General features: G+C 39.5%; 1 protein-coding gene across 2 annotated transcripts in view; it reads right to left on the bottom strand.

The window, feature by feature from the left end:
• The window catches only part of LOC306861365 (low-density lipoprotein receptor-related protein 6-like), a 63423-nt gene that overhangs the window by 34227 nt on the left and 15777 nt on the right, over positions 1 to 13419 (bottom strand). For both annotated transcript variants that reach the window (XM_079403585.1, XM_079403586.1), the window contains exons 4-8: positions 11887 to 12083; positions 10970 to 11104; positions 6563 to 6743; positions 5631 to 5846; positions 1581 to 1752 (exon numbers count right to left, since the gene is read on the bottom strand). In XM_079403585.1, the coding sequence (XP_079259711.1) occupies positions 1581 to 1752; positions 5631 to 5846; positions 6563 to 6743; positions 10970 to 11104; positions 11887 to 12083 (901 nt within the window). The remainder of the gene's footprint in view (positions 1 to 1580; positions 1753 to 5630; positions 5847 to 6562; positions 6744 to 10969; positions 11105 to 11886; positions 12084 to 13419) is intronic.

Below are 13419 nucleotides of genomic sequence, written 5' to 3'. Positions count from 1 at the left end.
AGTTTGGTGGCAATCGTTTGGAAATCCTCAGAGGAGTATATCAAATTCCAGAGCATGCACTTTTTAAACAGCCCTGAATAGCTGACTTCCTGTTGGGCGGAGCCTAAGACATGCAGCGCGAAAGTTGTTCAGCTCAATGAGATCGATGTGTTTACCGAGTTTCATATGAATACGTGCAAGTATGTGTGAGCTATACATCAAGTTTTCTGACTGTGTTCCAGGGGGCGCCGTAGAGCTCCTGTGCCACGCCCAAGCGTTTTTGAGCACGTTAAGGCCCCTAAAAACTCCCGGATAGTCTAAATTAAAAAAAATTTAAAAACAATGGGCCCTGCGCCTTAGTGGCTTGGGCCCTAAAAAAAACAACAGATAATAAATAAAATCTATCTAAATAGATGAAAAGATAAAAGTGAATCAGTTTAGAGTTAACCATGTTTAACACCTAATTTTGCAACTAGTGCAGCTGTGTTGTCATCTCTCTCTCTCTCACACACACACACACAGAGCTGGTTCTCCGTGTGTGTGTGTGTGTGTGTGTGTGTGTGTGTTCACGGTCTTGTTTCTGTCAGACTCCCAGCGCGTGCCGTTAGTGTGAGCTCTCAGCGTGAAGCAGCGCTGCTGCTGGCTGGAGATAAACACACACACACAGCCTGTATCTGTCAGGATTATCAGTAGTTTTTCGCTCCTGTGGAGCCACGGCTAATGAGACATGCTGAAGCACCAGAGGCTAAAAACATGAGCGCAAGAGGAAATAACTGACAGCACGAGAACACGTGACATTTATCATGATTTATCACATCACAACTGGTGAAAACAATTAAACTGAAAATTGATGAGAAGTTTAAAGGGGTCATGACATGAGAAATCTAATTTGCCTTGATCTCTTGGTATATAAGAGGTCTTTGTACCATTAAAACATCCTGCACGTTTCTTAGCTTAAAGCCTCCTCCTCGTGAGTGAAAGATTGCTGGCTTGACGCGTTTGGGTTAAACAGCTCTTTCACGTCTTTGTACAGATATCAGAAGCATCCCAGCGTAAGGAAGAAGTGGATAGTTCATTTTTAATGGCATCCCAGATGATTTTATTTTGTAATCGAGGCACAGCGTCATGGAGAGTCACAAAGAATCGTTTGTTGAAAGATGAAGCAGAACTAGATCTGCATCACAAACCATAAAGAAATTATTTCATAATGCTTCGTCTGGAAATGACCGTTTTATTTTGATCATGTTGTCAAAACACTCACAATAGTGAGGGGGTTAATACTGTTTCCTATGCAGTGACGTTAGCCAATCAGAACAAGCCTTAAAGGACCCGCCCCTTAAAACAGATCGCTTTAGAGAGAGGGTCAGAATGAGGGTAGAAAATAATCCTTTCCACATTCATTTGTGGAAAAAAAAAAACTTTAGTAACACAAGTAAACCAAGAAACATTAAAATAATTTTAAAAGTCCATGTCATTTCACTTTGAACAGTGTAAACTGATGAGGAATTTAACGTCTCATATTCCCACACATGTATTTTAGTGGAAAGTGACTAAATATTATATTCTCGTGTGTATAATTGCCATAGATACTGAAGTCTGACCTCGATGACGTCGGTCTTGGCGTCTCCCCAGTAGATCTTCCTCTCGCTGTAGTCCAACGCCAGTCCGTTGGGCCAGCCCAGAGACGTGTTGACCAGCACCAGCCGCTCCGTCCCGTCCAGAGCCGCTCGCTCGATCTTTGGCACCTCGCCCCAGTCCGTCCAGTACATGTACCTGCGGCAGAACACGGGACACGCTTCAGACACGCCCAACACAGAGCTCCAGCAAACTCCAGGAGCCTGCGCTTCAGTGGGGATCTGATCAGATCTTGGCCATCGGATTGGAAAATGGCTTGTTCAAGAGAAAAATTGGATTAGATCTTGGTTTTGATCTGGATTAAATCCTCAGTGTGTGTTGTTCAAAACGTTTTAGTAAGATTGGGATACTTTTCAGGGCTCGCTAAATGTCTAAATCCCTGGTATCCCTTCGGGCAGGTACTCTTCAGATTTTGGTAGCCAGAAAATGTATTTAACTAGCCCAAATAAAATAAAGACCATAAATGTCAATCAAAAACATTTTCAATACACAAATATCAACGAATATCAAGGAAAGTGTTTTATTTGACTATTTACAAGGTATCTGCAGAATTCTTAAAAATCATTTATGACTGAGCTGCAGTAAAATGAGCAGCGTATGAGTGGGGCTGGGCAATATCTGCGGTAACATAAGCCATAAAATGACATGATTTATAATTCAGATACAGGTTTCACAAAAATAACAATCTTATAAAAAAAAGGTATTTCAGCCTTTAAATCATTTTTATGAAAAGGGATAAGTCAAACATATGAATTATTATATTAATTTAAAACATAACTATTACTCTCTAAATTGTTTAGATTTTTAGAAGCCACCCCACATAATAAATACTATAGTAATTTATAGTAAATACTGTAGTGTTTTTGAACCATGCTATAGTGAAGTGTGTAATACTGTATATATTACAGTAATTCAACACTTTAATGAATGCTACAGCTTACTGTAGTATTAAATATAGTGAACATATAAACTGTATACTGTAGTATTCTTTAGTTTTTACTACAGTAGTGTAACTGTAGTGTATTGTAGTATACCCTATAGTTGTACAGGATTGGGTAAAGTAAATTGTTTATTACTATAGTTGTTATATTACCACAGCATCTATAGAATTACCACAACACATTAATTCAAGTACTTTAGTAAAGTATGGTTCAAAAACACTATAGTATTTATTTACTATAAATTATTATAGTATTTTTTCATGTTGGACATTAACTTCTTTCACATTTACAACTCTATGTGTTTGCTGCTTAAAAACATGGGTGGATCTAAACAGAAGAGAGGCTTTTTGGAAATGCAAGTTCATTCTGTGCCACGAGGTGAAGCTTTAAGAGCGGCCGCTGAAATAAAGCGGTTCTCCCGTGACGGCAGTAAACAGCAGCGCCGCGCTCATAAACGCTGCTTCATCAGGTGTTTTATAGGCACGATTAAATGAAAATGTCAACGATACGTTTCTGAGGACAGTCGGTTCCCTTCAGAGATACATTCACAATGACATCCGTGCCTTGTTTTGACTTTAAAACGTGCAGCGCTCATATTTATTCAATGACATCATTGCCTTTTGAAGTTGAATCCAGCCATATCACGATTCTTGCCTTTCCACCCCCAACTGTAAGACCTCTTGAAATTACAGTTAAGACTTTTCTTATACCATTTAACGCATTTAAAACTTACTAAGGCCTTAAAAACTCCCTGCCCTGTATTTAAGGCCCGTCGGGCAGGCAGTGATACATTTTGGTAGCCGACTGGAAAACACAATAGCCCCGGGACGTCAGGCTAGCCCTTTCTGGATTAAAACTGGATTATTCTGATCCCAGCAGGAGAGTGGATTTCAGGAACAAATATGTAATAAAACTTTAAAACTGGCCCAAAAAATACAGTATTTGTAACATAATATATCCCCAAATAGCTCTCAATAATCAAACAAAAATATTATATTATACTTCATTAAAAGTTTTTTGGGTTTTTTTAATCACTGATTGTAAGCCACATTGGCACAATCATCAGAGATGGACCAGTCAGAAGTAGTTATTTGTGTAAATGCGATGCAAAATCAGAATCCAAAACACTGGCATTTCCCCCATCATCATGTCCCTTTAGGGGCTCCGTAGAGCACTAGTAATCCAGATTTGGAAATCTGAAAAAGTGTGTATCTGGAACAATAATACAATTTTACTGAAATACAATTTTGCTTTGAAAAACCAGCACAAAAGTAAGACGGGTTTCCTGATCCTGGATAGCAAAACATGAGATTCACAAATCCAGATCATTCTGATCCAGATTAAACTTTTTGAACCACTGGCCCCTGGAGCCTAGTTCAATAGTGATCTGACTGGATTTCAGCTTGCGGATTGGCTCAAATCTTGAAAATGGATTGTTCAAAATAAAAATAAAAAAAGGCTTTGAAATCAGATTCGATCATATAATCCAGTCTAGTTTTTGATCCGGATCAAACGTTTTAGTAGGATTCCTTTGATCTCAGCAGAGAGGAGGATTCAGGGTGGATTTCAAAAACAAAATGATTTTAAATTACTTCAAAATTGGTCAAATAATACAACACTTGTAACACGCTGCATACATATTTATACTTAACCATTACAAACCAAAGGCCAGCAGTTAATTTCTGCATTTGACGGTTTTAAATGGTAAGCAAATATCCCTTCTTTCTGACAAAGGAAAGCTTTCTATTCTATTTAGTCATTAAGTAGAGCAAAACAACAGGAGTTTGCTAAAGAAAAACTACAGTGAAGCTATGAATGTGCACTATGACTAGGATCCTGGAATCCCGGAAACCCGTCATAAAAACACTTGATTGGCTCTATCTCTCTCTCCTGTCCACCTGTAGCTGGTGTGTGGTGAGCGCACTGGCGCCGTTGTGCTGTGGCGGCCGTCGCATCATCCAGGTGGATGCTGCACACTGGTGGTGGTTGAGGAGACACCCCCTATATGATTGTAAAGCGCTTTGGGTGTACAGCAATACACAATAAAGCACTATATAAATGCATCATTCATTCAAAAACGGAATTTATTGGATAACTCGGGAATGTCACAGAATTAGCCACATTTTGGACGATACATTAAAAGTAGGTCAGGACAGTTAAATCAAAACATGATAGGGACTAGTGTCTGTGAATATTAAGCTGCAAAAATACCATTTAAATATGAATACTGTATGTTATGCGTCTCTGTGTGAATGAATGATGCTCGCTGTGATTTCAGCCTCAATATGAGCACATGAATGAGCACTAGAACTGCTCCGAGAGTCACTTCATGAGCATTTTACCGTTTCTTTTGAGTAAAACTATGGTCATATCATAAACAATCAGGAACATAATGGTTTTCACAGCAACCCGTCAAAATAAAAGTTTGGTTTAACTTGAAGAAACCATGACAGATATCATACTTAATGGAATGAGTACTACTGCTAATAATACAATTATTATTAAAGAATTATTTTTAAAGGAATATTTGCCAGAAAAATTATTTACCACAAATTTAGCTGAAAAATGTAAATACATAACACAGTATGTCTGTGTTGTGCATTAAATAATAAAAATAATTATAATCATAATAATAATAATAACAACATTTAACAAACTAAAATAAATTTAATTAATAAGTGATGCATTTGATTATTAATATTTAATGAAACCATTCAAATGGAATCCAGAATCCAGAAAATATTTCATAGGGCCTTAATGTAATTTTTGTTAAGCTTGCTGTTTAATCTTGTAAGTTTCATGATTTCAATTAATTAGACATACTTTTTGATTAATAAAATTTAATTTAACCATTAAAATAGAGCCTACAAATATTACAAAGGAATAACGGAATCCAGAAAAATAAAAACAAAATTTGGGGAAAAAATAAAACAGATTTCATAGGGTCCTATATGACTGACTGAATGCTCAGTGCACTACTGATTGAGATGAACTACCGCGGTAGACCAGAAGAAGCCATCGGATCGACAGGAAAACAGGGCAGAAACTGGATCAAGAGTAAGGAATGAATCTCACCCGGCGACCGGGTCCAGCGCGATGGCCCTCGGCTCGTCCAGCTCCTCTGAGATCAGGATCTTCCTCATGGTTCCGTTCAGCCGCGTCACCTCGATGCGGTCCGTGCCGGTGTCGGTCCAGTACAGGTTCCGTGCGATCCAGTCCACGGCGATCCCGTCCGGATGATTCACCTGCGAGGTCACCACGAACTGAGCGTCGCTGCCGTCCACAGACGACCTGCCAACAGGGTTAGGTATCGCTTCAATTCTATCAGTTCCCATTCGGATTCTTATCAATTACACCATAGACAAAAATCAGCCGGCTGCATAAAAACTGGACTCGATTAAGAGCTGTTTGTGTGAAAAATAGAGCTCAGTTGAGGACACTTCATTTCTAGTGATTATCGTCAATTTGATTTCACAGATACTATTTAAACTAAACTGATCTAGACAATGACATCTCTGACCTCAATAATGAAATGCCTTTAACTGAAAATTGAGTGTTTAATCTTATTATTATACATTACTGACACTCTATTTACATTTATGCATTTAGCAGACGCTTTTATCCAAAGCGACTTACATTGCATTCAAGTTACAGATTTTACATTTCATCAGCTCTTGCTTTCCCTGGGAATCGAACCCATGACCTTGTCGTTGCTAGCGCCATGCTCTACTATTTGAGCTACTATCCTCCAATTCTATCCTCCATTTTGATGCTGTTAAGTGCTTTGACACAATCTATATTGTTAAAAGCGCTATATAAATAAAGCTGACTTGACTTGAATAGTCTTCAATTAATTCTGCAGCGCTACTTCAATGAATGATTCAAACACAAACAAAAATAAAAGATGCGCACACAGGAATCAATAGACGGAAGTGAATTTTTAATTTTACAACAAGTATCTGATTCTTGACCTTTAGTATCTGATTCTGGAATTGTAACTGACGTACCTGCGGATGGCCTGCACCTCGTCGTCCGTCCAGTAGATGTGTCCCTCCACCGGGTCGAAGTCGATGGCGATGGCGTGCCGGATGTCGTCAGTCTGCAGCACGATGTCGGTGAAGTCAAGTGTGTCCAGAGAGATCCGCCGCAGGTCTGTGCGCCGCGCCAGAAGCAGCAGCTGAGTGGCACCTGGACAGGGTCAGAGGTCAGAGGTCAGAACACAGAACTCAAGAGCTGTCCGGTCATCGCATGAGAGACTGGAGTGAATATGCTCAGACCAAACCAGGGTACATTACTCGCTTCTGCTGAACACTAAAGAAGAGATTAAAAAAACACTGAAAGCACATTGATTTTCACGGTCTTTAAAATATCATATTCAGTGTGTTACAGGAGATAGTCAGTCATTAACATCATCATACTTTTCTCAGCTGATGAATCAGTACATCAAGATGTTTTGTACAAAATGTATAACTTTTCCGAAATATTGTTTAAATATGCAAATGTGGCATACTCTAATTAACTATGCATTGATTTGCATACATTTCCAGAACAGAAATCTGAACACTGCTTCAATATTCTTGTCTGATATTGTGGTCATATTAGACTTAAAGGTTTTTCCAGAGGGGATTTTGGATTCCTCTTATCGTCACTCCATGAATCAGAAAATACTGTCAAACAGACAGAAAACAAACATTTTAACCATGTTTTCAGGAATTAATTATTTTATAAATCAGTGTGAATGATATATGAACAAATATTCAGAATATAGAGAGGAATAAAGAGAGTTTTGCCTGTAAGAGAAAAACTCTTTAAAGATAAGGATTGGAACTGAAATCTACAGACGCAATAAAATAAAATGTGTATTTTGAATATTTTCAGTCCACTAGTCTGAAAGAAGACCTTAAAACTGACAAGTGCATAAAAACACAATGGTTTTGTGTTTTTATTTCCTTAAAGCAAACAAGTGTTTTACTCCAGAATGTGTTAAATGTGTTCAATCCCTCCACACACACACACACACACACACACACACAGAATGAATGCCCCCGCTGCTGCTCAAGACGAGGCCATTGAACAGAGAAACGATCTCCCATCAGGCCATGCTGGTGGGGGGGGGAGCAAACAAAGCCCTTACAAACGAGTCTCTTTCAGTCAAACACATTCAGATAGTGAAGCCCGGTGTGAACGGCAGCCTGCCATCATCATCATCATCATCATCAGACAGAGGCAGCGGTCATGTGACCCAGAAACACAGATCTCACGCAGAACCGCGTTACCGTAGCAACCAGCGGACGGTAACCCTGCGACGTCAACCGAGAGTGAATTAATGCGAGCCGGCAGAAGCTGGTAATCATCAAACACACACACACACACACACACACACACACAGGAGTCATCATACTGCAGATCAGGGGTGGGCGATAGGGTAACCTTACAAGGTAACAAAATATAATATAAAAAAAAATTGCAGAGATTTAGGCCAATGTGGGCAACGATAAAAAATCTTTGTCATTATTTTATCTTTGTTGTTAAATAAGAACAAAGATACACATTAAAAGATTAAAAGATACATCTTTCCTGTAGCTCAAATAGTAGAGCATGGTGCTAGCAACGCCAAGGTCATGGGTTCGATTCCCAGGGAAAGCAAGACCTGATAAAATGTAAAATCTGTAACTTGAATGTAAGTCGCTTTGGATAAAAGCGTCTGCTAAATGCATAAATGTACATTACAAATACACATAACATACAGATAAAGCAAAAAGTGCTTTATTTTTCTGGCACAGCAGGTGTATTTAGCAGAGCATTCAAGATTGAATCAACTAAATATAAAAATACAACACTATATTCACCTCACTGTATAAATTATTCATAGATTCTTATTAAAACAACTGTATTTTTCTTCAGTCAAGAGCAGAGAGTTATTTTTTATTTTAATATGAGTCATTTGTTTTATTTTTATACCATCATTTACTCAATCTCAAGTTGTTTTTAACCTGAATGAGTTTCTTTCTTCTCCTGAACATAAATGCTATGTTGAAGAATGTGAATTAGCAAACAGTTGCTGGTCCCCATAGACTTCCAGAGTAATTCTTTCCTGCTGTCAAAGTCATTGTGGACCAGCAACTGTTTGGTTACCCACATACTTCAAAATGTGTTTCTTTTGTGTTCAGCACAAGAAAGAAATTAATACAGGTTTGGGACAGCATGTGAGTAAGTAAATAATGACAGAAATTAATTTTAGGGTGAACTATCCCTTTAATGACAAGCGGCAGCATGTTTAGTGTCCTGTCCCTTTAAGAGCTGCATGCATCTAATATACAGACACGCATCTGTTTCTCTCTCAACTGTTTACTTTCACTTTAAACATAACCAACTGTGTTTACATGTACACCTTGTGTGTTTTCGACAGTATAACTTAATGTTAGTTAATTAACGAAGATAACGTAGTTCAGTTTTAGTGTGTGCGTGTGCTCAGAAAGAGACGGACACTATCATCCATAGCGACTCACACTATATTCAATCTATACATGGGTTTGATTGGTTGATGTGTTCACTGGGAACCGAACCCATGTCCTTACACCATCCTGAGCTACAGCTGAGCTTCACACACACACATTCTGATTTTACAGAAATGTTTGTTAGATTATTACATAATCATCCCAAGACCTCCTTATTCACACACCTGCAATATAAACAAGTTCCCATAACCATCAGTATGACGATTCCTGTAATCATGTGAAGGTTTGACTATTTAAAACTGTCTTCACTTACAGTAAAACCTGTTGAGCACAGACTAGTGAGTCACTAGAGCTCATAAATCACATTTAAATCTGGTGTTTTACACGGGTTTCTCTCAGGGTTGGATTAGGAGTCAGAGGTCAGGTTAGGACACAGAAAATAGCATTAACCTGACAGAAAAACACTGAAAGCCTATGAGATGAACTAAGTGTGTGTGTGTGTGTGTGTGTGTGTGTGTGTGTGTAAGCGTGAGTGAGTGTGTAAGCGTGGGTGTGTATAAGTGTGTGTGTAAGCGTGAGTGAGTGTGTGTGGCGTGTGAGTATATGCGTGAATGAGTGAGTGTGTGTGTGTGAGTGTGTGTGTGTAAGCGTGAGTGAGTGAGTGTGAGTGTGTGTGTGAGTGTGTGTGTGTAAGCGTGAGTGAGTGTGTGTGTGTGTGTGGCGTGTGAATATATGCGTGAATGAGTGAGTGTGTGTGTGTGTGTGTGTGTGTGTAAGCGTGAGTGAGTGTGTAAGCGTGTGTGTGTGTGTGTGTGTGTGTGTGTGTAAGCGTGAGTGTGTGTAAGTGTGTGCGTGTGTAAGCGTGAGAGAGTGTGTGTGTTAGGGTTGTAACGATATACCGGTATGACGGTCTATCGCGGTTTGAACGTACACGATTATCATACCATAATCATTTGCATATCTACGGTTTTAAAAAAAATTCATGGAAAATATATATATATATATATATATAATCTCACCCGCGCATATGCAATTTATTTCGGCTGCTTCACTCTGCTGAAATGACAGAGACAGAGATTGTATCTAATCTCCATCCCCAGCTGAAAAAAGTTTAAATTTGCAGTATGGGAATACTTGGGAAAAAAAAACGAACATGGGTTGTACTTGAGGATGAATACGATTAGCAAAAACTGTGGATGCAAAGTGGCTGCAAAAGCAGGCAATACATCCAACACGTTGCTCATATTCACAGACACCATCCCTCCGTGCAGATAAAGGGATGTGGCATTTATAACACGTTATAAGGCCGTATAATTTCCGTGATGCAGAGGGAATCCCGGGGCAGTCGTGAACATGGGATTTACAGAATAACCTTAACGAGGTTGTCCCTTAAACCGCGCAATCTGATGGATGGATAAATCAAAAGTAGATACGAGTGGCGCTGTTTTATCTGCTACATACTGAAGTATGCATGCATGACACTAATGGTGTTCTCAGCGTCTACAGAAACATCAGCAGAGCTGCTCTGAGAGAAAACCAGCTTTATTTGAGAAAAACCATCAAATACACTAAACTCAAAGATCTGCTACAACCCCTCAAAATAAACGTTCAATTTAACTTGAAGTCCTGACAGAAATAAATTAGCATTGTACAATGTACTTAAAAGTTATAACAATAATAATATTCTTAATAATAATTAACTTATTTAAATATTATTTTTAAGGAATATCATGTTTGTCCATGTTTTAACTTAGAATACCTCTGTTGTGCAGCACTTTGCCAAAAATAAGTGTTAAATTCTCATTTGATAACATTTTAAAACATTAATTAAAATGTTAAAGTGTGATATAGATATACATAAGACTTATGGCTTTATTTTGTAATTGTTTTTGTTTTTTTCCTCTGAAGGGAGGCTTACTTTCATTAAAATGACGTGTGTGTGTCTCTCTCTCTCACCATCTCTGCAGGTCTTGTTGTCGTCCAGCAGCTGGACGCCCGTTGGACAGGTGCACTGGTAATAAGGTTTGACCGGAGACAGCAGACACAGATGAGAACATCCTCCGTTCTTCAGCGCACAGGGACTCGTCACATCTGTCACACACACACACACACACACACACGTCAGACGAGGAAAACAGCATGACAACATATCAGCGTGTCCAACAGTGTCACTGATCAAACCCTCTAAGACTCTCTCTCACACACAGAGACAGAAACCGATCCAAAAAAAAAAGAGAGTTAATTTAGCAACGAGGAACTCATAAGAACTTGGGAGGAAGGGAAAAAATAAAAATAATAATTCTCCAATGCATTGCAATTCTCTCTTTAATGATTTAAAACATTTTAAAATAAAACACAAAAATATGATTTAATCAAAATGTAATAAAATAATTAAAATAATTACATTAAAAAAAACAAAAAAAAAACGTAATTTTAAATGAACTTTATTGGATCATGAAGTGCCTAAAGATTGAGGACCCGCAGGAAAAGCAGAGGACAGAGGAAGACGGTGAGAAAGATCTGCAGCGAGAGCGAGAGACGGATTCTAGCAGCGCTGTGAGAAATTCTCTGCGTTCAATCAGCACTGAGGACAGAACAGACGCTCCATTGTGTGCGAGAGGCCAAACCAGGAGTCCTGTGTCATAATCATTTCTGCAGAGGCTCCAATAGAGCAGGAAACTCCTCTAGGTGCACTATGGGAAGAACAGGACACACACTCTCTCTCTCACACACTCGCTCATGCTCACACAGACGCACGCACGCATACAGTGTGTGTGCGAGTGTCCTGTTCTTCCCACACACACACGCACTAGTGCACACACACACACTCTCTCATCTCGCACACGTGCGCTCGCACACAGACACACTCTTACCCAGCGGCTGCCGCTTCTGGCTGTAGACGTGTATGTCCATGGGTGAGAAGATGTTGGTGTGGATCTCATGGCTGTTCTCTCCCGTGTGTTTGAGGCAGGCGTGGATGGAGTGTGTGTTCCAGTCCGTCCAGAAGAGTGTGTCCTCGTACAGCGTCAGCGCAAACGGGTGCGGCAGAGAGCCCTTCACCACCACCTCCCTGAGAACACACACACACACACACACACGCGTGAGCTAACAGACGCATACCGCACGCGGACTAGGGTGTGCGATATATATCATCTGCGATAATATCGTAATTGTTGTTTTAATGATGTGTGATTTCACATTATCGAGTACATCGCAAAAACCAAACAACACACACCTACAGAGCACACGCATACATTATGTGATGAAGTCTAGTGAGTTAGACCAGTGTGTGTTCTTTCACTGCATGATTCAGTCTGTTAAAATGCACTTAGAATGATCACAATATTCAGGATATGGGGACAGAAAATTTATATATTTATATTATTTTAGTTAATCAATATCTCACACAGAGTGCAGTTTTTTTTCTCCAAAAATCAGCATGATTACAAATGTGATATGTTGATTTTATACAACAGTTTGATAAACAAGAAGTGAAGAGACTGTTTTTGCTCCATTTCACCAACAAAAATAATTCCAAACAGTCACAGCACTGTTCTGTGTCTCTGAGAAACATGAAGGTGATTCGTTCCTGAATGAATCAACTGTTTAAATGATTCGGTTCAATCGCAATGACTCACTTATTAACAGTGACTCGCTGCCACCTACTGGCGGTTTTAATTTCACATTTAAAGTATCTTTTTATTATTTAAATAATTTCAAACATCAGTATTCAACGTTTTATGTTTAATATAACAAAATATTATTTATGCATTTGTAACTGCAGGTTAAAGCATCCCGTGTCCCTCTGAGCTGCATTAAACAGTGTAAACACATCTAAACGCCTCTTCAGACGCAGCTTCTGGGTTTCCTCTGCACTGCAAAGATTCATTTTATTGATACTGATTTCATTTGCCTGGTAATTAACAGCCCAAAAATGTATTATTCTAATTGACTGATTAAAAAACTAACGTTAGTCATAGGGTCCTATGATTTCCACGATGTGGAAAATACAGACGGAATCCAGTCATAAGGAAGTTGTGGCCTAATGGTTAGAGTCGGACTCGTAATCCAAAGGTTGTGGGTTCGAGTCTCGGGCCGGCAGGGATTGTAGGTGGGGGGAGTGAATGTCCAGCGCTCTCTCCACCCTCAATACCACGACTGAGGTGCCCTTGAGCAAGGCACCGAGCCCCCAACTGCTCCCCGGGCGCCGCAGCATAAATGCCCACTGCTCCGGGTGTGTGTTCACGGTGTGTGTGTGTGTGTGTGTGCACTGCTGTGTGTGTGTTCACTGCTGTGTGTGTGTGTGTGTGTTCACTGCTGTGTGTGTGTGTGTGTGTGTGTGTGCATGCACTGCTGTGTGTGTGTGTGTGTGTGCACGTTGGATGGGTTAAATGCACGAATTCCAT

The sequence above is a fragment of the Barbus barbus genome (genome assembly GCF_936440315.1).
Source record: "Barbus barbus genome assembly, chromosome: 42".
Taxonomy (NCBI): domain Eukaryota; kingdom Metazoa; phylum Chordata; class Actinopteri; order Cypriniformes; family Cyprinidae; genus Barbus; species Barbus barbus.
This window is presented reverse-complemented; position numbering and strand designations above follow the sequence as displayed.